This window comes from Poecilia reticulata, chromosome 3, assembly GCF_904066995.2.
Source record: "Poecilia reticulata chromosome 3, P_reticulata-male-v2, whole genome shotgun sequence".
In the NCBI taxonomy this organism is placed as follows: domain Eukaryota; kingdom Metazoa; phylum Chordata; class Actinopteri; order Cyprinodontiformes; family Poeciliidae; genus Poecilia; species Poecilia reticulata.
The window spans coordinates 24,741,223-24,765,979 of record NC_088832.1 but is presented as its reverse complement, the minus strand read 5'-3'; the positions used below and the strand labels follow the sequence as shown (position 1 = coordinate 24,765,979).

Sequence of the window (24,757 nt, the reverse complement as noted above, 5' to 3'; positions counted from 1 at the left end):
GTGGCTGTGAGGAAGAGGTTGTATTCATCAATAATCCGACAAATGCAAATGCAAGAGGTCAAGCAAAACAATCTTTATTTATAGAGCCTTTTTCGTACAGTCAGGTGAAGCACAAATAGCTTCATAGAGGTTCGGACAGACTTTTACCCTCTGAAGAGGCCCATATCAAAAAAGATCAAATCACATAAAATAAATAATTATACTGACTGAAAAATTGTGAATTTTTCAAAAGTGAGATAATTAATCAATAAAGATGACGAGAAACTGTAGAAATGCAATCATGTAGATTTGCAAGGAAACATTGTATATATATATGAACACTTTTTAGGAGAAAATAAATGAATAACTTCCGTCAAGGCTAAAGTTAAAACCACATGTAGTGAACATTCAGAAACATAAATCAAATTCAAAACATTCTGAATTAAAATATTCTTTATTTTTCAAGAATGATTGTATTGATTATTAATAATTTAAACATTACTAAGACAGTAAATACAAGTAGATACAAAAGTTTAAAGAATTAAAATACTTTTTTTTTTTGGTAAACTATAAGAGATAATACATCAATGTAAACTTTAACAGCCAACCAAATTCTTAGTTTTTTTTTTTTTTTAAACAGGCAATCTCTCAGCTGCCTTCTTGCCTTCAGGAAGGCTCTTTCACAGCAGATGGCTGCAAACAGGAGAAAGACACTTCACCTTGTGTTCTGGCTCTCACATGTACCAACAAAAGACCTTTTTCCTGAAGATCAGAGGGGTCTTGAGTTGCTGTACGACTTCTAGCAAATATGTTGAACTAAAACCATTAAGAATACTGAAAGTGTCACTAATCTGATCTAAAATGGTCAGGTTGCCAGAGAAGAGACTTTAAGATCGGTGAGCTCGCCTCTTTGACAGCATTTTAGAGACTAAATCTGAATTAGCTGTAGTGAAGCTATAGTCCTCTAAGAAACAATAAGAAGAGCAATGCAGAAATATATTATTCTTCAAATTATTCAATTTACAAAATATATTCTTCAAATTACAAAAGCATGATTTAAAGACTGTATTAATGATCCGGTTGGTGAAATTTGGATTTACATGAAATATGGCATGCATGCTTTGGTTTTTGAACTTGATCTTTAGGATTCATTGCCAGTGTTCAAACCTGTGTCTGTGTCAATAACTAAGTTATAGTGTTTCCTCAAACTTGGCAACTGACATGGGTTTTTTATGTAACCGACCACATACTGATGTCTTGACTAAATTATTCTGAAATACACGAATGTCATTTTCTGAAGAAATTCCTTCCTTCCTTAAAGTACCCACGTCTCATCAAGATATATAATGGCACACCGAGTGATGAAACTATCACTGATATTTTACAACAGACACTGCCTAATTACAAATTCGGTTTGATTTGTTCCTCTAAGATCTATAGGTGTCACAATGAAATAGTGAAGAAACTCATTTTTTATTCTTAAATTGTAAAAAAAAAAAACATGATCAGAAGTAGAGCAGCAAACATCTGTATTACAATTTTATCAAAACTTAGCGAAGATAAAGTTTTGTACTTTCAAACAAAGTCGTTCATTGGATGTTTTTTTTATTTTGCTCTGAGCAAAATAAAAAAAAAGCGTAACTATAATTAAGTAATGCACATTTAACAAACAACTCAAACACAAAAATACTGTTAGTTATAAATGTTCAGAAAAGAAAAGCCTGTGCTTTATCTAAAGAAAATCTAAAACGTATATTTATCTTTTTTTTTCTTTTTTTTATCATGTTTAAATATTCAGAGATGCCTCCAGAAACGTTTTGAAGGGGTTGCCAGAAGTTACCAGTAATAGTGAGTTGGGACTGTGAAACCAAAAGTCAGACAAGAATTGCAGGTGTTTTACAGTGTTGTTGTATGTATAACTGGAGCAACATTGTTAGAAAAATTATACACACTTCTATCACAGTTAGAATGTTGCATTAAGATAGGGAAGCGGGCACGGCCGCTCTCCGCATGATCAGCGGAATGGAATGTTCTACTTATAACCTTCGCTTGCATGCATAATATTATAACCTTGCTTATATGCATAGTACTGATAATGAAATATATTCCTGTTTCAACCGGTTACCCCCAACCTTCAGCGGTTGAAACAATAGTGTAATTAGGGCATTCCTAAAGAAATAAAAAGCAAGGCAGAGCGGAGACTTGTCAGAGTGTGTTGGGAGATTGTAACTACAAGTCTCCGGGCACTCGCCTCGCGAGTAAAACCAAATAACTTGTCTCTGTGTTCTTCCTTTCAGTGTGATGTTTAAAAATGTTTGGGGTTTGAACCTAACAAACATGCAAAAAGAACTTGTGCATTAATAAACAAATAAACAAGCCTTATTTTAGGGCAAAGTGCAGCTTCAGAAAATCCTCACCTTTAAATGTTGCACACCAAACTAACCACATGTAATATCTGTTGTCATTGTTCTCTTTTACTCTGAAAACAAAGTTCCTCCTTAAAACGACTCAGAGTTGGGAAGTTACGTAGAAACAACAGAACAGCCTAACAAGTGGCTTCTTGTAGCAACATGTCAAAAACACAAGAAGCACTCATAATGATGCCAACTTAGTACGAATATTACTACAAAGACAGGTGATTTGTGTCTGTTGTCAGGTTAGTAATGCCAAAGATATAACTTTCTGCTAAAAGACTTTAAAGAGTTAAAACCCATTCAATTCACACCATTCTGCAAAGTGCAGAAAGCTGAGACATATATCTATATTTGTGTTGATTTTGAAGAATTATTTGTCCTTACAAGTATCCCCACATCTCTGTTTTAGGTACCACTGTGTTTCCATCAGCCCTGCTGAGCCCATTCCACAACATGATGCTGCCACATACAAGCTTCATGTTAGTTTTCCCTCAGCCATGGAGTTTGCCATATAAGTCAAAAAGTTTTATTTTAGTTTTCTGTGACCAGATCATCTTGTTCCACATGTTCAAGGAATAAGATGCCCTGAACACCTTGTTCCTTCTTGCAGACAAAACTACTTCTTGCTTCCTCTCACCAATTTCACAATCTTGGCTCTCTTCCATTGAAGACAAATTTGAGGAGTGTGCAGGTTGTTCTGTTAACAGGTTCACCCACCTGAGCTGGGAATCTCTACAAGTCCTCCAGAGTTACTATGGCTGCTTTCCTAATTAATGCTCTCTTTGCCATCCCTGTGTAGGTATTCATATGCTTATAGGTGTTCTGTACTCTGGTGTGTTCCTTGGACTTTATGATGCTGGATTATTTATCTTATGCCTCTGTGACCTTACACAGAACACCTACATAAATATATATATATAGAGAGCAAATCACACACATTTGGAAGCAACAGGCTGCACTAAATATTATTTACAGGTATCAAAGTAAAAGAGGCTACAATGCTCTTTAATGCCCTAGTTGTATTTTATTAAAATTTTGAGTCATTTTCTTTGCACTTCAAATCCAGTTTACTGCTTTGTGTTGGTCTCAATTAAACCCAAATAAAATAAGGGTGGTTAATCCTATTGAAAGATAATATACTTGTAATATTCTTCTTCCACTGCACACAGCCATTGCAGTCAATACAACTGAACTCATGTTCAGTTTTATAGAACTGAACTTGAATAAAACCTGTGTTAAATTTTATTGGCTGCATAGATAGAGATTTAAAAAAGGAATTGTAATCTGACCTGAATGAAAAACAGCTACTATCACATTATATGTGTTATACAAAAAGTTTTTGTTATGTATCTAGAAATACTTCTGTATCTGGAGATACATTTTTGATGAACAGCATTTAATGCAGCCTATTCATTATATAATTTAAAATAAATAGTATAAGGTAATGGAAACATTAGATATAGAATCATTCAGCCCCAGTTTTATTCAAACTGCACTGGATAAACCGGGAAACATTTTGGCTTGGGTGGGATAAGTGAACCATAGACATGAAGTGAACATTTGAGGGGCAGAAAACAGGAAGTCAATTTAGTATGAAGTTGACTTCACAACAACCTGCCATTTCATGCATAGACCGAAAGGTGGCAGTGATGAATTCAGTCTGTAAATAACTAGCCGAAGAAGAAATTCCAACCAAAACAGCCTGTGGCGCTTTTCATTTGAAAACGCTTTGCTCTTAGAAAGAAAATCTAGGAGGAAATAAGTATCTCCGTGTTTTTGTTTGTTAGTTCCCTATTTCCTGCGTTTCTTTCCAACACCGTTTCCCCAGTTCCGTTAAATCAGCCTTCATGTATGCTAAGGAGTTAGCTAAATGTTAGCTAACAGATTAATTCTGTTCTCCGTGTTGAACTGATGTCTGTCCGGCGGGTTCTGGTGGGTTGTACCGTGTTGTCTTTACAAGATGCCTGTGTGTTTTATCCCTGCTGCAAAGGCTGCTTCTCCCGGATCGATGCTGAACAGAGAGACGCATTAAGGTACAAACGAAATATAAAGAAGTTTTAACTCTGGTTGACAAATGTTATTTCAGAGGAAATTCAACATGGTTATATTCTTATTCTGTGTACTTCTGTACTGCAGACATTAATCCACAGTCACGTGTCCTCTCTGTCAGGTATAGGTGCTCCAGGTGTGATTACAGGTGTCTCAAGGGTCAAGTGGACTACAGATACCGTCTCTCCCTGCGAGTTGTCCGAGATACATCCACATTTGGTGTAACCGTGTTTGGAAATACTTTGAACTCCTTTTTCGGCATCCATGCAAGTGGATTACAGAGGTAATTTTTTAAATGTCTTATTTTCCATTCAAAGTGACACAGTTGGTAGCTCTGTTGCCTTGCAGTAAAAATGTTCTGGGTTTGAATCCCAGCCTGAGGTTTCTCTGCACACTTTGCATGTTGGAATGAGTTCTCTGTGATCACATTTTGATGAACATAATGTATTTTATATCTTTTACATGATGATAAATGATTAAGTATCCATTTTTTAAATCCCATCCCCTCTCAACTCAAACTAAAGCGGTGTCTGTGTAATCATACAGTATTATACTATTTGTTAACTTTAGTGTCTGGGTCACTAAAAACATAAATCGAGTGTGTGTAATCGTGGGCAGTGAAAGTCCATCCAACAGGCCAAATACAATTATTGGCATGCAGAATTTGCATTTGAAATTTAGCACTCCACTTAATATTGCATTCAAGCTGTTGTTTGCATTTGCAGAACTGCACACATTGGTTTTCAAATGCTCAAATCTAATCTAATTAATTGTCTATGTTTCTGCTAGTTATTATGAGCAAGAAAATTAAAAGAAGACATTGTTAAGCAGATAACAATGGAGAAGAGTCAACTGATGATGCATAATAGACTTGCACTTATACTGACAAAATCTGCTGGGTTTTTATTTTATTATCTGTAGGTTAGCTGAAAATTCGGAGGGACCTGCTGGACCATCAGCAAGATCCACATTGTTGGCGAAAGCAGTTGAAGACTGTTTCCTCGGTAGATACTTCATCTTTGGTATAAAGGTAATAGAGTTTGAATAGGTTTTTTTTTTTTTTTGTTATGCAGCGTCGTACTTCCTAGTTTTTCATTCAGGTAAAATTCACATTAGTTGTTTAAAAAAAGTGCTAGTACATCTTGATCTTGGATCGTGTTATTTTTGTAACTGTGCCAGGTTTTACAAGTTCTTCAGGTAACTGAAACAAATCTGCCCAGTTGGCCAGGATGGCACACTAATTGTGTTTAACATGCAAGTCTAAATATTTATGCTGAAGGAAAAGAACTACCCATCCATGTTGGTATGCAAAAATGTCTTCTTTTTTTAAATCATTTGTTAATTTTATATTTGTAGTGTCTTTAAGCTACAATAAAAAATAATTTTCTTAAAGCTAAAATCAAAACATAAAGGAATAGTCTCATGATCTATCCAAATCAGTTTGAAGAATGAAACTTTTGCCAATTGACCAATCTCTTTCACATAAAAAGAAACATGAAGAGGATTCTGTATATTTCTCCAGGTTAAAATATAGTTAGAATCAATCAAGGAGCAATAAATGTAATATGAAGCAAATTGTTATTCTTTAAAGATGAACTAAACTAATGAAAAAAGCAAAGGTGCTACAATAATGCTGCTATATTATCTTCTGCTTAAGGCTGGTTCACATTTTAAATGTGCAGTAATTCCTCTGAATAATAAAAAAACGGGTGTTTTGCACATTATTTATTAAATCTGGAATAATTACAAAATATTTCAGAGCCTTCTGAATTTTAAGATTAAGTAAAATAAGTTTTATAAAGGGAATTTTGTCTGTATTTTTCTAAATCAGTCCTACAGATTTTTACTTATAATTATTACATTTTATGCACATGATAAAATATTATATTACTATAAAACAGAAGGAAGTTTTCCTGTACCTCTAAATCAGACAATCAGAAATTGTTTTCTGGATCTGCTAATCAAGTTATGTATAATTTGAGTTACTATCTTTTTTTTTTTTAGTTTTGTAGTTCTCCACATCAAAAATCCAACATTGAGAGAAACTTCAAGTTTCTCTCTATGTTGGATTTTTACTTGAATAAAGCTAAATAAATTAAAAGTGAAACCGTGGCCACGTGGATTGACCTGATCTCTGGTCTGTTGTCCGTCTGTGTTCAGGTGAGCAGAACAGAACGGGAACCCTGGCTTGAAGAACCTGATGGAAGTGAGTCCAGCAGAGGAGAGAGAGCCCAGTTTGTTGCCAGTCAGATGATTCTTCCCCCAGCTTCAGGCCCGACCGGCTGCACCGTGCTCAGTTATTATCAGCACCTCCTTCAGAGAGCTTCTGAGGAAGTAGCTGATCCCAGAAGACCGTCCGCAGCCCCCCTGCTGCTGATTTCCGGTCCTTCTCCGAGCAGCACCCTCAGTGACGTCACTCTGTGTCCCTCAGGTCATCTGTCCCAGGCGCTACTTCGGTAAGAAATGACAGAAATCACGGTGTTTCCTGTACAGAAATATTCCAGCCTCACCCTTTTTAGAATCTCCTTCACTTTATTTTTAATGTATAAAATTTGCGCACACATAAGTAAAAGCGTTTTTGTTTCCATCCCAGTTTCCAGCACCAGAACCAGTCATTTACTTCCACCCCTCCGTGGCAGCAGTCGCTTGGGCTTGTGACGTCCTCAGCAGAGCAGGAGGAAAGATCCAGTCAGGATGGCGCAGGTCAGAGCAGCAGACTGACGGGATGCAGCCCAGCGCCACTTCCTGTGCAGAGAGTTCACACGCAGAACCATCCGGGCACCGAGGAGACTCTAAAGCTAGAGTCCAGCTTTCACAGCCATCCATCCTTTACTGGAGATTCAAACTCCTCTTGTGCAGGAAGTGCTGGAAACGGCTTCAGTGTGAAAACTTGCTGTAGTCCATCACAGCCGAGGTACAAAAGCTGCAGTTTCACTCCGAAGGAGCTTCCCACCACACATCTATCCCAAACTTTTTTATCAAGCTCATTTGCTTGGGATGATTTGCCTTTCTCTGAAAGCCTCTCCGAATTTTTGTGCAAACAAGACCAAGGTTTAAATGTTCTCTGTAAAACGACAAACTTAAATTTGCAGCATGAAAAACAAACAACGGGAACCTTTGCGGAAATCGCAAACCGGTCAGCCGAGCCAGCTTCTGGTCTGAATGCCGCAGAGATGATCTCCACAAACCACCTCCAAGATATCGCTAATACGCCAACAATAGATGGAGAGGGAAAACATATTTTATCTGATCGAGACTGGAAGAGCTGTGGTGAACGCATGAGCAGACCTGAAGACAACATGATTCCGAGGTACAATGAAGCTTTTTTATCTTTTGAAAAACAAGAAGAGCAAAATGAAGTGGACGGTTACAACTGCTCAGCTGACTTATTCGGTGACTCATTTGTACACCCGGAAACGTACACAACTCACACACGCACCGAGGGATCGCCTTCAGATGCCCGTTTCCGGTTCGCTGAGATGAATGTTCAGCACGTAAAGAATGAAGCCTCAAGCGTGTCACATTCAACGCCTGACAAACGGAAGCTGAAAAGCAATCTGTGCGCTAAAAGGGATTCTGTAGGCCTGCAAGATTTCGACTTTGTTCCTCCTTCTCAGTCCACTCCCATTGTAAAAGCAGGTGGAATGACACGATCGCCCGCGGTCACTTCCTGCAGAAGTTTGAAAGATGAGACATCAAAAGAAAATTTAAGGCGCAGTGTCAGATCCAGGAGGTGGAAGAGCAAAATTACTCCAGGAAGGGGATTCAGGAAGGCTGAGAAATGTAAAGAAAGACATCCAGCGGGGCAGCAGGTAGCGCGGCAAAGAGGAGCAACTAGCTTTGAGTCACCCAGTCCAACCAGTCAGAAACGTGACTCTGAAACGAGCAATGTGACTGTTTGGGACTATGACAACGCAGAGGGAGTTGTTCCTCCTACTCCTGCTCTTAAAATGCAGTTGAGAGTCTCATTCAGAAAAAAATGGCAGACGGAAAATGGCTGCAGGGATTCAGGTTGCAACATGAGGCGATCTCTCAGAGCTGCAGGAAATGATGGCAGAGCTCTGTGGGATCAGACTCAGGCTAATGAGACAGAAGGTGAGAGAGATCTTAATGGATCTAAGGATCACCTCACTGAAGATGGAAACCTTACATGTGACTGGTCAAGGGATTTATTTTCAGACTCTTATCTGATTTCATAACTTTTCAAAAAAAAAAGGGGTAACACTTTATTTGAAAGGGTGTGCATAAGTCTGACATAACACCTGTCATGAAAATAAAGAAGTCTTTGTGAATCTTTGACAGTTGTCATAAAGTGTCATTCGTTAAATAATGACACTTTTAATGCAAAGTAGCTCTAAAAGTTGCATTAAAAGTCCATTAAAAATGCCAACTTTGCATTAAATTGTCGTTATTTACAAAATCATGCAAAGTTGGCATTTTTAATGGACTTTTAATGCAACTTTTAGAGCTACTTTGCATTAAAAGTGTCATTATTTACTGAATGACACTTCATGACAACTGTCATAAACATTCATAAAGACATTTTTATGTTCATGACAGGTGTTATGTCATGTTTACGATGGTGTCATGTCAGTCTTATGCACACCCCTTCAAATAAAGTGTTACCAAAAAATGACTTGTGTGTTAAAAATTTAAGATGCATCAGCTGCTGTCACCTTTTTTTTAATAAGCTAATTAAATATTTATTTCACTTCCTCGTGTTTTTTATTACATGCACTAAAGATCAGCTCACATTTTATAAAAATACTTTTAAAAGTGAATTAATTACCTACATTTAAGCATTTTTTGTTTCTTACAGGTTATATTTAAAAATCAGGTGTTTTCTTTGTTGAAATATTCCAAACAGATTAGGTTTTTCAGTTCTTTTTGTTTGCTCCATCCTAATTATTTTGTAAATATTAATTAGTAATACTATTACATCATAGTTATTTTATAAATTTTAACTAATGATAAATATCCAAAATATGCATATTGCTAGATGCGTTTGTGCATATGTATTTGCTGCTCAAAGGGAGGAGACGGCAACTTAATAGACGTGGGTCAAATACGTAACAGAGGTCCTCTATTAGAAAACAAACAAACGATTTGGACATCTGTTCATCACATGACCAACTAAACTGTCACTTATAAACTCTGTAGTGTTAAATGAATCCTGCCCTTCTTGGCAGCACCCAGACCCGGTGAGTAGACCTGCTGTTCCAGGTTCCTCTATGTGTGTGTGTGTAGGGGTGTGTGTGTGTGTGTGTGGGGGGGGGGGGGTGGTACGTGTGCAGGGGTCAGTTATGTAGAGCTAAGATTAGCTGTCACGATGGCTCTGTTCTGCATGTCTGAGTAAAACAGAATGGTAGCAAGATGAAGATGATGTTACATGTGTAAAAGTGGAAACTGGACAGCCAGTCCACAGCTGGAGTCCCGCGCTGACCTGTGTGTGTTGGGGCTGGTATGTGCTCACTGCTCAGCTGAGTGTGTTTGTTTGTTATGGGTCAGGAGCAGTAAGTGCTGGAGCAGAATGGGATTCTTAGTAAACGCTGCAGAAATGTAGCTTTTGCAGTCGCACAGTTTAGGTTCAGACTGAAATGTTTCTCACTTCTACTGTGAGTGGAGTGCCTTCGTATTCGTCCAAAAAGCACATTTTCTCCAAAGGATAAAAGACTGCAGAGTTAGTTGGTCATATTTTTTTGTTGGCAACAGAAATGTTGTCATAAAAATTTCACTCAAACATTTGTGATCAGTTCTGTATCCTAATGACAATCTTAGGTGCAGTTATTTGGTTCACACATGCAAAATGTGAGTTTAACCACAGGAATAATAACATTTGCTCTATGTGAATAATTAGGACAACTTTGGTAAATTTGGCAATAAAATTCAGTTAAAGTAAAAATATTAGCTTCACAAACTCTTAAAATTGTGTTTGGTCATAATTGGAAGAGCTCGAATGCTGCAGTGTACTGTCAAAATACTGTTTGACATTTTCCAGTTTGTCCCATTGCAATCAGAAACTTTAATATATTTTCTTGTGATTTTATGTGATTGATGGCACACAGTAGTAAGTAATTATGAAATTGAAGTTTTTTTTAAAAATATATTTTCCAAATACAAACCCGAGCTTTCTTTTGTATTCAGTTCCTTTAACCCAGCAGACATGCATGTTCACCTCAGTATAAATCCAGCTGAAGGCCTCAGAGGTTTGTTAGAAAATATTACAATATATCTGACAACGGAGCGTTAACACTTGTAGTGGTCAGGTATTACTAGTTTTATCTTTTGCTACGCTTCCTTATTAATTCTGTCCCCTAAGTTGTGTTGACATTAAACTCTTGCACTGTACTGACCCAGAGCACGTTGTTTCCAGAAGCTGCAGCTCTTCTGCACCCCACTGGTACAGTACGTGAGCTATGTCACTGCACACTCAGTGAATGGAAACACTTGGAGCCAGCATGTGTTGAGCTTTACTCTCTGTGACAGAGGGCACATTGCTCTGACCCTTGAATCAACGCGCCGGCCTCCTGCTAAATAAGTATCTGTGTTCAAAGGCCTTCTCGGAGAATGTGAATGTCTCAGCCTTGGCTTGTAACTTACAGGCCCGTAGGATGTCTCAGATGATCTGCTGTTGGACCCGGAGATCAAACTACACTGCAGCAAATTGCTCCGAGGCAAACTGCCAACTACTTGAATGCATTTCTTTGGAGGAGCTGATCCTTTAATTGCAATCAACTTGCTGTTCTAGTTATTTGATACTTTTCAACGTAAATCTATTTTAAGTAATGTAACATTGTGCATATTTGCTTGGTAATGTTATTTGTGTTTCTATCTCGGATTGCAATCGGATTTCTATTTATTTTCTCTCGTTTTTATCTTCTAAAGAAATTTTTCTCTGAAAAGAGAAACATTTTCATCAGAATACAATTCCCTCATTGTATGTAACCCTCATACAATGAGGGAATGTATGAATTTTCATACATTCCCTCATTGTATGAAAATATAAAACATTTTCATGCAAAAAGGGAAGATTGTTGCTGAAATTGTGTCATCATTTTATGTTACAGAAATGTGTATGGTATAAGCTTTCATTATTTTTTCTTTTTCTGAAATAGATTAAACATTTCTCGTTCTGAAATACTCTGATGAACATCATAATTAAATGTGTCCTGAAAAGTACATTTGCATTTTGATTTTAAATAACTGCAATCCCAATTTTATTTTATTTTTTTTTACGTTTCTCTTGCATGCTTTGCAATATGAACAATTAAAATAATTAACAAAACATCCACAGAGATAGTTTAAAATGAGAAAAAAAAACGGATCTTTTAAATCATACATAGGTGTTTAACTGGCTAACAAAGTGAAATGCAAACTATTATCGCTGATCAGTCTGATGCAGTAATAACTGAGAATTAGATTAGCCAAGAGCCGTTTCTTTCTAATCCTAAAAACAGCAGGCAGTAATGTTTTGCATCCGCAAATAAAAAATACAATAAAGTTTTCTGCCATGTGTCTCAGTATTTCATTGTCATCAAGCTGCTGGATCAAAATTCCAACCGATTTTGTTTCATTTGTTTAATTGACTTATTGCACATTAAACAGGCAACATCATCACATATTTATGCCGGTAAATATGTCGTACTATCTCATCTACGTGAGCCACAAGACGCACCATTTAGATGTGTCACAATGCAGCGGAGCTCAGTGTACTGCAGTAGTATTTCCATTGCACAGTTGTCAGGGAAAATGCGCTGCAGGCCTGTGGAGGGCAGGAGGTGTGGCTGTAACGTTAGAGCGGTGGAGGGATTAAAAGCCGTGACGAGCACGTGGTCAAAGGGTGGAGAAATGGCTTTGTATGGGGTTGTCAACAAAAACGTCAGCTGAAGGGAAACCGGCTCGTGACACTGGAGAAGCTTCTGTGTGCAGAAGTGAACTAGATAGAAATCATCCTGAGAATCATCAGCGCTATCTAAGGTGGCCGAACTTGCATTACACAGAGTAAGATCTTAGGAAAGACTCTGAAATAAGTAGCTTTGATCTTCAAATCTCTTTGCAACAAATACTAAAAAAAAAAATAAAAATCTCAGGCTATTCTATGACTCACCTTTGACCTCGATCCAATACAACCAGGTGCAATATTTCTGAGTTTGAGCTCTTTTTGGTGCACTATGATTCAAACATAGACAGAAATGACCCTAAAGAGCCACCATGTATCTATATCTTTTAAATAAATAAGACTTCCTGCAGTGCTTTTGTGGTGCAGGCAGGAGTACTGGTTCTACTTGCTCCAGTTCTGTGGCTGCTTCCCTGCAGGACGGTGTCAGCCCCTCTCTATAACAGGACACGGAGAGCTTGACATCACAGGCCAGCGCTCCTTATAAGCGCCTGAGCATCCGCGTCATGGCTCACCCCAATGTGAGCAGCGTGTGATTGTTTTCCACATGAGACCCAGTGCAGATAAAGTACGGTGGGACTATATATCCACAATGAAGACTTTTTTCCCACTTTAACCGAAAGCAGGGCAGACAGTGATTGTTGTCCGTCTTCCGGTGTATTATGAAGGTAAGTGTTTTTAATTTTCATATTCTCTTTTAGTCAGTCTGTAGTGCTACCAGGTCTTCACTAATATCTTTCTTGTAAAAGTTCTGAAAGCTTTGGTTTGCATAACACTGGAGCTTAACACTTTTATTTAATGTGGTTATTTTTTTAAGTTTAGATTACTCTCTAACTGCACCTGCTTATTTTTGCTTATTTGCTGAGAGTCGGACGTCATTATCAAGAATGACTAACAAACTGTTTAAGCATTGATATTGCTTTTATTCACACAAATTATTAGAGAAAATTAGAGCATTAATTAATGTACTGTTAAAAATAGATTTCGCATACAAGTTTCCCCTTTCTTTTTTTTTTACTTTTAAAAGATCTAAATTTGCTGGCTGACTATTTTCATAGCTCAGTTCTATGACTTGCAAATAAGAATCATTTGGTGGCATATTTCACTTCTACTGAGCCACTGGCATTTTTCTGTATCTTCTAAATAAATTTCTTTCAGATAATATTATGCACCAACTCTTGACCGACATTATTGCTCACTGAAACATGAGTCTTTCCCTTTATTTTTTAACTTCTGGAGCTGAAGGTTTTCAGATTACCCATCACATTCATTTTCAGGTGCATAGCTCTAGAAGACATAGTTTTACTATGTAAAATCTATTGATAAGCAATGATACTGACAGTTTTCATTGTATTATTTTTATTACTATAGTTTAAAGAACAATTTACACCTAACACCATAGATGCTGATTTGTTAATTCTACACAGCTGCAATGGTAATGATTTTCTCTTATTATCAATATATTGATGATACTGAAATCGGTTTTTCTTCAAACCTGTTCTTCAGGCGACATCGTCTCCGCAGGACGTCACCCATGCAGCATCACTGCTGGCATATCTGAACCATCAGAGGGATCGAGGCATATTCTGTGACTGTGTACTAAGGCAGGGGCAGAACTCAGATCAGCTTTACCATGCACACAGGTCAGCTTCGTATTATTATACAAATATGCAGCAATATTTTCAAAACGGCAAAAATATTCAGAGATGGTTATGTCATCTTTCTTATGATGACATAACCATGTCATCATAAGAAAGAGTAAATGCCCCCCTACAGATTTGTTTTAGATTTTTTTGCTAATGTTTCAGATCATCACACCAATTGCAATAGGAAGAAAACAAAACAGTTTTCACATCTCTCTAAGCTTAATAACTGCTTGGCAGAAATAACAATTTATGGTATTACTTTTTATAAATATGAAGCATTTCTAACGGTCAGAATTGGGACTTTTGCTTCACTGTGGAGGAATTTTGTCCCACTCGTCTTTTTTTTTTGTCTTTCAGCCAAATTTAAAGATTTTTTAAAGACACCTTAAAAAAAACCTTTACAGACATCTACGTCTCTAGAGCTGTGTTTCTTTTTTTTCTATTACTTTACATGGAGTAGAGGATAATATGTTGGCTTTTAGGTGTTTTTGTCTACTTTATTTCCAGAATACTAGTTGAAATATACTTTTTTAATCCCAGAAATCACATTTTGTTGTTACTCATAAACAATTTTCTTCAAGAGTTGCTGTAGATGATGATAGCTTTGGGAAGAAAGGATCCTGTAGCGCTCTGTATTACAGTCTCTGACTGAAGACACCCTTTGGTTTTATAGCAGTCTCATAAAAAGGATGCTCAGGGTTGTCCATAATTTTTTTAATTTAATGAAGACTCTTGTGCACAATAATCCCCAGATGTTGCAGTGTAGCCCCTGGAACAGTAGCAGCCTTCTTTATCAGCCTTTATAAATCCATGGCTCTGATGCTGCTACCCAAACAGATGATGGCAGAAGAGATGATGTTCTCCACAACAGATTTACACAGTATATGCAGCATCTTGTTACTGAACAGATAGACTGTCACTTCTACTTATCTGGCTATAATTAGGCATTTCTCTTGGCTTGTAAATTAAATTCAGCTTTCCTAAAACATAACTTTTCACTGCTAATCCATGATTTAACAAGGGACACTTCTAATTCTTCTAGACCCTTAGTGAATGTAATCATGGTTGGAAAGCGGCTTTTTGCATTTAATCAGGGTCATTTTAAAAGTTGTTTGATGATCTGCAAATTATTTTAAATATATTCAAACACTTTGTAGTAAAACTACAAAGCTAGACAGGGGCAAATATTTCTTTGCAGCACCAAGCTAAATTTGACTCTTTGCTCTGCAAGGTGTATCCTGGCAGCCTCCAGCCCAGTGTTGGCATCCATCCTGTCCTCATCTGGTGCCCTGGTGGAGCTGCGCGATCCAAGTCTCTCGGACTCTGTGCTGCCGTCCCTTTTGGACTACATTTATACCGGGGTTCTTCCGCACCCTCTCAGCAAGCAGGAATATTGCAGACTGCTCTCTGCCGCCTGCCAAATGCAGATGAAAGAACTGCAGGATGCTCTGAGAGCTAACTGGCCGCAGATCCAAGGAAATGCCACGGATGATAAAAATGCTCCCGTTATAGTTGAAATGTACTCATTTAAAGAGGCAGAAGATTCTTACAAAATTGACTTCGAGACCTTCAAAGACCTTCCGTCATCGACCACAACATATCATTTTCAAAGCCATGAAACATCTAGACAGCCGTTACTTAATGAGATGTTTCAAGAACCCCGGATAACTTCAGGAAGCACCGATGCCAGTCCTGAAAATGATGAGAGAAAAATAAAAAATCAATACGTAAATGGTCACACAAGAACTGATTTAGCGTCTTTAAATGATTTAAATACTCTCAGTATTCTTGAAAGTATTGACACAGACGACGCAGGTGACTACAGACAGGCAACGTTGTTGACCCAACGGGAATCACTGAGGTCCAAGGATGACAAAGCTCAGATGCTCGACTCATCTGGGGTAGATGTGCATCATTCGCCAAACTTTGCAAAACCAGACATGACACAGAAAACCCCAGAGGAAGACCTACTCAGTAAATCTAAGGAAAGAAAGAGATGCTCTTCCTCTCTGTCATCATTGTCACCCCCGTGCTCCGAGGCGGTGCCTGTCATTTGTCACAGTAGCAGAGCGGCTGCCCTGCAGCAGTCAAAAGTCTCTGTGTGGCCTCACAATCAAGCATCTGAGTCTTTTGTCCAGCCTCCTTCCAAAATCGCCCACTTCTCGCTCTCATTAGGCATAGGCAATGACAACACTGTTGAAGCAATTACCACTCAGTGCAAAGATCAAAATAGAGAACAGAGTCAGAACCCCAGAAGCACTATAAGGCACACCAGCTGTGCTACAGGCCACAAGGTGGACAAGGATTACAATAGCAACAATGGACATTTATTTAAATTCAATGACACCTGCAAGAATGCATCAAATAATATGAACAATAGCAATCAGACTGCCCATCTGGATTCCCTGCAAAGCCACACAGAATATTATGGAGAGTATGTGGTCCAGAATAATGACTCAAAAAGAGGCTTAAAGCACCAAATTGAAAGGGATTATGATCCTGTTCCCTCCAAAAATCAACACTTTGATTGTTTTCAATGTCAAAGAACATTGCTAACAACTTCAACACAAGAACAATCGAAACATCAGGGAGCTGCAGTTTCACTTCTCATGGAGGTTGAAGACACGGGAAGTGCTTCTCAGTGCGAAGAATGTCTTGAGGTGGAAGTGAAAAGGGGGCACAGTTACTCCAGTATGTGTCTGGATGTAACAGATGTAAAGAAAAATTACTGTAAGACATCCGGACCTGTAACAGACTGGTACACAAAGATGCACAAAGATGACAAAAGCAGAAAGGATATCTCTAACAGAGTTAGTAGCACACAGACCAAATTCAGATTTTTCACATCACATCAATCTGGATTGGCTAATGTCACTGACAGTTTCTCTGCTTCTACATGTGGCGAAGTGCTGGAAAGTAGAAAAAACTCATCCCCTGAAACCGCGGAGCCATGTTCCTTTTTAACAGCACCCATAGACCACAACCTGTCGGGCGCTACGAGGCGCACTGCTCAGCCAAATCATTGGCATCTTCCTCATCAGGGTGAACGATGCGACGACACATCACTTCAAGATTCAAATCACAAACCCTTGAAGCCTGCTTCGTCTCCTGATTCAGATGAGTTAGGCGGTGAGGTTAATGCTCCTTTTTCAGCTGAAAGATCACTGAGTCAATACTTTTCTACAGAGATAGAAGACCAGTCGGACATAAACACCAAACATGATGAGCTACCTGTGCCCTGTCAACATGGACATGACAAAGAAGTAAAGCAGTTTGTTGGAATGGACACAGCTGGTGCACAACCAAATCAGGATTCCTCTGTAGCCAGAGCTGAGAGGTTAGATGAGGCTGATGGACAGAGAGACATCGAACAAGTAAACCCATTTGATATAAAACCGTCCAAAACAGGAGATTGCATTACACAAAACATTAGCGTGACGGAGGTTTCCAAACCTAAAGAGCTTGAAACTCAGAGCAGCTCCTCTCCAGTTTGCTCACCTCTAAGTGAACCAGACTGCGATCGAGCCTCAAAGCCATCAACTGTATCTGTCTGCATACCTTCCACCCTTCTAGCCGGCATGCCAACAGATAGGTCAGCTCATCTGTCATCTCCCAATCACCAGCCTTTCCAGTGCTCTTTGTGTGATCGCTCCTTCAGCCAGAGAGGTTCTCTGAACAGACATGTGCGGAGCCACCTTGGCGTACGGCCCTTCCCCTGCCCCTGCTGCCCGATGACCTTCTCTCGCCAATATCGTGTCACAGAGCACATGCGTGTTCATCAGCGTTCTGCCCTGGGAAATGACTTATAAAAGTCCTCTGTTATAAACAATCATTAAAGGTCGCAAAACTGGAATTGATTAGCATTTTTACAGTAAATTAGAATGCTAAGGAGGAAAATTGAAAGCTTATTTGTGGATGATGGACTCCTGTCAGATTTTTAAGGTTTTGAAAACCTCACGTTTCTCAGTTTGTGGCATTCTTTGGAATCCAGTGTAAAAATCTAGCAGCAAAGGCATTTTTAGCCACTTTTCATTGTGATCTTCCCCAGCAGCTGATGAAGAACAAATCTGTCCTGTTACATTTTTAATTTATATTTCTACTACTACAATTATTTTTGGCAGCTATTTTCCTTTGAAGTCCTCTGACATCAGCAAGAATTGATGTCAGCGTTTGTTACCTGACATGGCACTGCAGAGAGATGTTGTAAGCCGTTACATGTAGAACAGATGCTGGGAATTTGGCAGCTTCAATTTTTTATTTTCCTGCTTCTGACTAAAGCCACAATTCAGCGGCAATGTTTGTGTCTGCAGTGTGTTGAAGACTTCAATGTTCTCACGAGATAACAAAATATGTCCACGAAGTGTTCCTATCTCCCCCAGTCATTGAGAACATAAAAGTCACTTCCCCTTTGCTACATTTTTTTGGCTATTACCAGAAAGTTTTTTTTTTTTTTTTTGCATAGCAAGTGCGTCAAAATCTAAGAAATGACATGGCGGCTTAGTCAAGTAACAGTTTTAGCATTTTATTTTATATTGTCACACAGATGTTTGTATTTATGTAGCTGAATCCATATAAAAAAAGACAATGTTAATAAACACACAATGTTAATTTAGCACAAACAAGGTGTTGCTTATTAGCTGAACATCCAAGTCAGTGTAGAATATGAACTGACAGATGAATCATCTTGCAGTTTTGTTTATGTCTTGGGATATTTCTCCCTTAAAAAGACATAAAAAGAAAACTTCAGATAGTGTTATTTTTTGGGAGGGAGTGGAGAAGGGAGTGTTTCTAAAAACAAGTTTATTCCTGCACCTTCTTCCAGTATCCTTCTGTTTATCCTCTGGTTCTCTGTCTGCCTTATTTCTGAAGCACATACAGAAACTTATGCTGTCATGATAATTTACTGACATGCATAAATAAAACTGTCTGAAGGAATAGCTTTAAAGACCCCCTGGAAAGTTCAAAGAAGAATTGATCATGACCACTTTTCTGATTTCTTGAAAGAAACATTTAAAGAACGTAGAAGGGGTTTAAAACCTCTAAGACACATCCTTCTTTTCTTCAGCACATCCTGGAAATTCAAAGGTATTCCCAGGATACCTTGGAATTTCACAGGTAAGTCCAAGTGAGCTCTTTGTGTGTCCTGGGGTCTCCTCCCAGTGGGATGTGCCTAGAAAAGCTCCAAATGAGAGATACAGAGGCAGCTAATTCTTGAAATTACAAATCTATTCCTAGGAGTTCTACTGTGATCTATCAGTCAATTTTACTGAGAAATATGTGAGGAATTCGATTTATGCGATCTGTTTCTGTTAGTCCAGTATGGTGCATGTCTCTGCATTTGTGCTGCTGGTTTGCTGTGACACTTCACCTAAAGAAACAAGAGTCAGTCCAGAGGTTCCAGAGTATTCTGTCTTGTTTATGCCAAGTTTATTATAATGGGTTTCTTCAAAGTTAACTTGTGGAATTTACTTTTTTTTTTATTATTTGAAGTTTAAATTAAAAAACACCTCACATACATGTAAAATAATAATGTTTCTGCAAATGATCATGATGTCAACAATACCCTGCTGACTTTTTATCCTACTTTGAGGCATTCCACTTAGGAAAAAAAAAACAACACTTTTTTAGATTTATTAATTTTTTTGGGGGGGAGGGAGTTTGTTGTCCTATCCTTCTGCTAAGGATAATTTAACATTCAAATTAAAGAAACACATGTTTAACTTCACAATGAAATTCTTTTGGAAAGCATTTATTGAAATTATTAGCAGCTTTAATGGAGTAATAGTCTACCTGCTTAGGCCTGCCTGGCTTTCTTTCTGCTACTTTATTGCCTTCGATTGTTATAGACCTCATACCTCCCACTGTACTTGTATTGTATGCCATTCACTGAATATGTGAGCTTGTGTAGTTATAGGATTTTTATAATTTCTTTACAGAAAACATCACTCAAGTCCTGAACTGTCAATAAAATGATGATCCCTTTTTGACATGGGAATGTGTTTACTTAGCATCTAGAACATCAGGTCGCAAAAATATGTCAGTTGCATTGTAATAACTACTATGAAGAAGTATGCTTAAAGTTGTTGACTTTGGAGTTACAGATCTGAGCATAACTCATGCCCATTGCCAGAATCAGGTACGGCAGCTTGACACTAAATATCAGGTTGAAGTTCCATTGACATTGGGAACAAGTATTTCTGAAGAAAATATTTGTATGCAACAGTAAGAAAATGTCAACTCAAGAAATGTTACCAAATCAGTTTCGTTATGGGATGGCCTGTGTCAGCTTTTGTGAAACTTGTAGTGCGTTGTAACATCTGAGGTTAGTAGCCACTTATAACAGTTTGTTTTTTTCTAAGTTTGTTGCATCTTTGGAAACATGGTTGCAATGACAACTGCTTGTTTGCCTTTTTGTGTAGTTAATCAGAAGTGCACGTCTAGTACAATGATATACATTTACACACCCTGAAACAGTGTAAGGATTACACTGCAAACTGAACTTCTTATGTGACTTCTAAAAGTACGGCCTCATAATCTGAGGGTTTTGAAGAGACATGGGTGCATAAGCACATGACTCCTTTTCATTTCACAAAGCATCTCAGGATCTTGAACATTTTTATAGATGCAGCATAAAATCTTGAAACAAATCAGGTTACTAAACAGGAGCGCGAAACAATACGAATAGATAGTCCCCGTAGCTGATGTATTATTTGTAAATTACCTATGAATTACACATTAAGTTGTTACCACCTGGAACTAATAGGCACTATGTATTTTTCTGTGTCTTGCTCACAGTGCTGACAATGTCCACACAGTTTGACTGTTGCAATCATTGGTTTAGCTGGTTCAGATGACGCAAAAATAAGATGAACTTCAGGCTGCAGCTATAGGGGCAGCAGCTTGCTACCACTGCTGAGCTGCAAAGCTCAGTGTTTATACTTTACTGCCAGATCATTTCTGGCAGTAAGACACAGGACTCGCCACACCACACATTAGTTGGATTATTTGTATTGTGTTCTCTACTGTCAGAGAGAAAGCCCAATATTTGAACATCTATTAATAGATGAGAGATTCTTTGTGTTGCTGCTTGATTTGCGAAAGTTTGGACCTTCTTCACTTTTCATTCAACTGGTGCTTCAGCTCCCGTCGCCGTCATCACCACGATGGCCTGAACAGAAGAGAAAGAGTGCTTGATTTAATGGCAATTAATGTTGTACCTATGTTTTCAGTAAGACAAATGCTTCTCATACTTTTAATCAGTGATGAAGTATTATATCATTATATCAGTGTCATAATCTGATTATAATGCTTAATCTCCAAATAAAATCTGTCTGAAGGATGATTTTTTTTTTCAGCCTTTAAACCAATTACACCACATTTTATAGAGGCAAAAAATATTTGATCAGTTTACAATGGTTAAAGTTTATTTAGGGATCATAACAAAACAACTGGGAACTGGAAGTTATTGCAATCAAAAACCTACAATTTTAATCAACCTAAATTTGATTAATGATTAAGTAAAAATGGGCACTTAAATAAATTATGATTAATATCAAAATGCTAAACACATTCCTTTCTATAAACTACTTATTAAACCTGAAACACCAAATTATTTCAATGGAAAAAATATAATCAGAGTTCAGAAACAGACTAGCTCTTTATGAGCCTAAAAAAAAGAAAAACATGACACAAAAAGAAAGTGAACTCTAAGAAATAAACCTGAATATAATGACAATGACAAAAAACAACAAATAATCAAAATACAAATGAAAGCCAATAACACAAACACCTAAAATATTCAGATTCCCTAACAGCCTTCAGATGAAAGCCAAGACAGTAAAAAGAGACAAAACAAAGACGAGCAGCAGCAGTACAGAATGCAGTAGAGAAGCATTATGGTGCACTTAATTTAATTTGTTCACAGAGCTATTAAAGCTCTGTCTGAGTTGTTGTACCTGAGTTTTTGTTGAACGGAGGGCAGCTCCTGCCAGCACTGACATGGTGATGAAGATAATTGTACCAATGAAGCTGTACAACAAAAAGACTACCTCCAAGGTCAGTCCCATAACCTAGAAAAAAAAAACCAAATGCTCAAAAATACAAAATAAATCATTCTTAAATAATGGAAATAACAAAAATTGACAACAGAGACATTTTGACGGAGCCTGATGTTTATCCAAGGCAATTATTTAATCATACATACAATTTTTTGTTTGGGTTTTGTTTTAAAGAGCCACAAAGCTAAACCTTTGGACATAAACATCTGTAACAGTCCTCGAACTAAAAGACACAATGCTAAATAACAGATAATAAATTAGAAACTAATATAGGTTTGGAGTTGAAATTTTACAACAACAAACAAGCAAAAAGACATTTTTGAAACAATATTTACTTCTATATGAGATGTCCATGGTATTTCATTGGCGATGTCGGTGTCATTGCTGTGTTCGTGTTCATCACTACTGTATCCATAGTAGATGTGGAAGTTAATGAGCATGACGAAAATTGTCCAAAACCCCCCGAGCGTCGACACAATGCTGAGAGCAAATGATATGGTTACCTGAGCACAGAGATGATGAACAAGGTAACAAAACATCTAGTGCAAACTTCCACAACAAGGAGGCTCAGCTACATCCACTGGTAATTTACTGAAACTTACAGTTTTCTTGGTGGGTCTGTGTTGTGTCACAATATATAAAATCCCACAGATGGTGAGCTGTAAGAGGCGTGAGAGACAATTAGTCAATTGTAAAACCCGATGCTTACAGCTTCTTCAGAACAAGGTCATTTTTAGAAAGCTACCAACCAATATTCCCATGAAAATCTCTGGAGGAATGACCATCCACATGTGGAGAATGTAGACGTCTGAGTAGGTGGCGATGGCAACAATCACCGAGGACGACCCGATGACCAGCATAACCGTCTAGAGGAAATTAAGAATGACTCTTTCAGCCATCTTCTACCAATAAGTAATCTGAAATGTGTGTGCGTGCGTGTGTGTGCGTGCGTGCGTGCGTGCGTGTGTGTGTGTGTGTGTGTGTGTGTGTGTGTGTGTGCGCGTGTGTGTGTGTGTGTGTGTGCGTGTGTGTGTGTTCTTCTTACCCCAACGACCTTGGGTTGACACCTCAGGAAGCGGTGTAAAGGTTTATTCCCTCCCAGTGTGATATCCTGAGTGGTTTCATTATTCCCATTCGGTTCACTCACAGGGTAGAGTTCAACAGACATCTAGGGACAATAAAATACATAAAAATGTAGCAGTCTGTCTGAAGTCTGCTTGAAAATATTTATTTATTTTAAAGATTGTATGGTAGAGTCCAGTAACAGAAATCAATATTTTCACCAAGCTCAAGTTGTAAGTCAAGCAACTGAACAAGAACATACATTTCAGTGAATCTTACTTTTTACGTTTGATTAAGCATGACATTTGTGAAGTATTGCTTCTCTTGAGTTTAATTTCTGCACATTCAACCCAGCATGAGTACCTGAACAATAACACTAATAAAGGTATTTATTTTCAAATTATTATTGAGAAGTAATTGGGACAAGCTATTTATTTGCAATAATTATTTTTTTTATAAATACCAGAATTTACATTTTTCTCTGTTTGATTTAATAATTTTTAATATAATCAGATGGTGGGATTAGTTACTTATCTTATTTTTTCTTCCAAACTTCTGTTTGACGCTTACGTTGTACTTTTGCATAATCTTACTTGAGCAGTTCATTTCTGGGTATTCTGCCCATCTCTGGCTGTAACAAAGGAAAGCCCCAAGTTCCCATTCCACTGCTGTGAGTTTTTAACCACGTCCTCAGTAAAACATGACAGCTCGACCGAACAGCTGCGCTCACAAAAAAAAAAAAAAAAAAAAAAAACTTTTAACCGCGCAAACTCGGAGCTTTTAACCGCAACCTTGAATAATCCCTCCTATTCGGAAAGCAAAAAAAGTCTCTTACGGTAAAATAACGAACATAAACTAAGATCAGACAATCAAACACGGGAGCCGTCTAATTTGAAGGACAAAGTAGTCAATCGTTAGCAAAGTAAAGCTAAAACATAATAGGAGAAAAGCCTGACCGTGTGTAGATGTGGGCTCAGTGCTGCGAGTTGGACTTCTTGTCCCAAATCAGGATAACATCTGGAGTGGTTGTGTTACATCAATGGGCGGTCTGTGGCTCATGCTGAACCCTGCAGCACAAAGTCAACACTCTTTGTTGTCGTCCAGTAGTTGTTGCTCGCATATTAAATGTCACCATGTTAGATGACCGCTTGCACAAAGTATTGATACCCCTCAAACCTTTACTCCCTTAATCCGTATTTAAACTCCATACATACTTATATATGTCCATAAGTTTGATATATTTGTGTGTGTCTGTTGGTTCATTCTGTATCAAGTCAGTCAGGTTAGTTTAGAGTTTATTTCTGCAAAAATGCAGAACTAGAGGAGAAGGTGATGAAATGGCCTGTGAGAGTTCAAAGCAACAAGAGACGACTTCCTGTTTTTGTAAAACTGATACATCTGTTCACTCTGGAGGTTCTCTGCTCATGAGGCGTGAAGAAATGCTAATGCGCAAAAGTAGTGTGGGAAAGAAAAACCACCAGAGGCCAGGGACTTTTAAGAGGATAGTACTGATTTGGAAGAATGTGTTGTTTCCAGGCATGAACCAGATGTTTCTTTTTCTCTCAAGTCTGTATCATGCATTTGCAGAAACGTCATATTTTGCTTCTCGGCGCTGATTTGAGTGAGGGATGCTCTGTTAATGAGGAAAAAGGA

The 24,757-nt window shown here is 38.0% G+C and overlaps 2 protein-coding genes and 1 long non-coding RNA gene across 3 annotated transcripts; 2 read left to right on the top strand and 1 right to left on the bottom strand.

Moving 5' to 3' along the window:
• The first annotated feature begins 3,926 nt into the window (after positions 1-3,926).
• Positions 3,927-9,157, top strand: ddias (DNA damage-induced apoptosis suppressor). The gene is made up of 5 exons (XM_008405732.3): positions 3,927-4,426; positions 4,564-4,725; positions 5,364-5,472; positions 6,603-6,898; positions 7,036-9,157. The coding sequence occupies exons 1-5, from the start codon at positions 4,305-4,307 to the stop codon at positions 8,639-8,641; spliced, it is 2,295 nt and encodes a 764-aa protein (XP_008403954.2). The 5' UTR covers positions 3,927-4,304; the 3' UTR covers positions 8,642-9,157.
• Positions 9,158-12,824: 3,667 nt separating this feature from the next.
• On the top strand, positions 12,825-21,327 carry LOC103462760 (uncharacterized). Its single transcript, XR_014086955.1, has 3 exons — positions 12,825-13,007; positions 13,846-13,982; positions 15,217-21,327. It is a non-coding gene; the product is annotated as an uncharacterized LOC103462760 (long non-coding RNA).
• LOC103462761 (uncharacterized) lies at positions 18,492-24,238 on the bottom strand. The gene is made up of 7 exons (XM_008405736.3): positions 24,061-24,238; positions 23,088-23,210; positions 22,792-22,908; positions 22,645-22,701; positions 22,378-22,545; positions 21,941-22,054; positions 18,492-21,153 (listed from the first exon to the last, which is right to left on the bottom strand). Exons 2-7 carry the CDS (start codon positions 23,208-23,210, stop codon positions 21,106-21,108), a joined length of 627 nt encoding a protein of 208 aa, XP_008403958.1. The 5' UTR covers positions 24,061-24,238; the 3' UTR covers positions 18,492-21,105.
• Between the last annotated feature and the right edge of the window lie 519 nt (positions 24,239-24,757).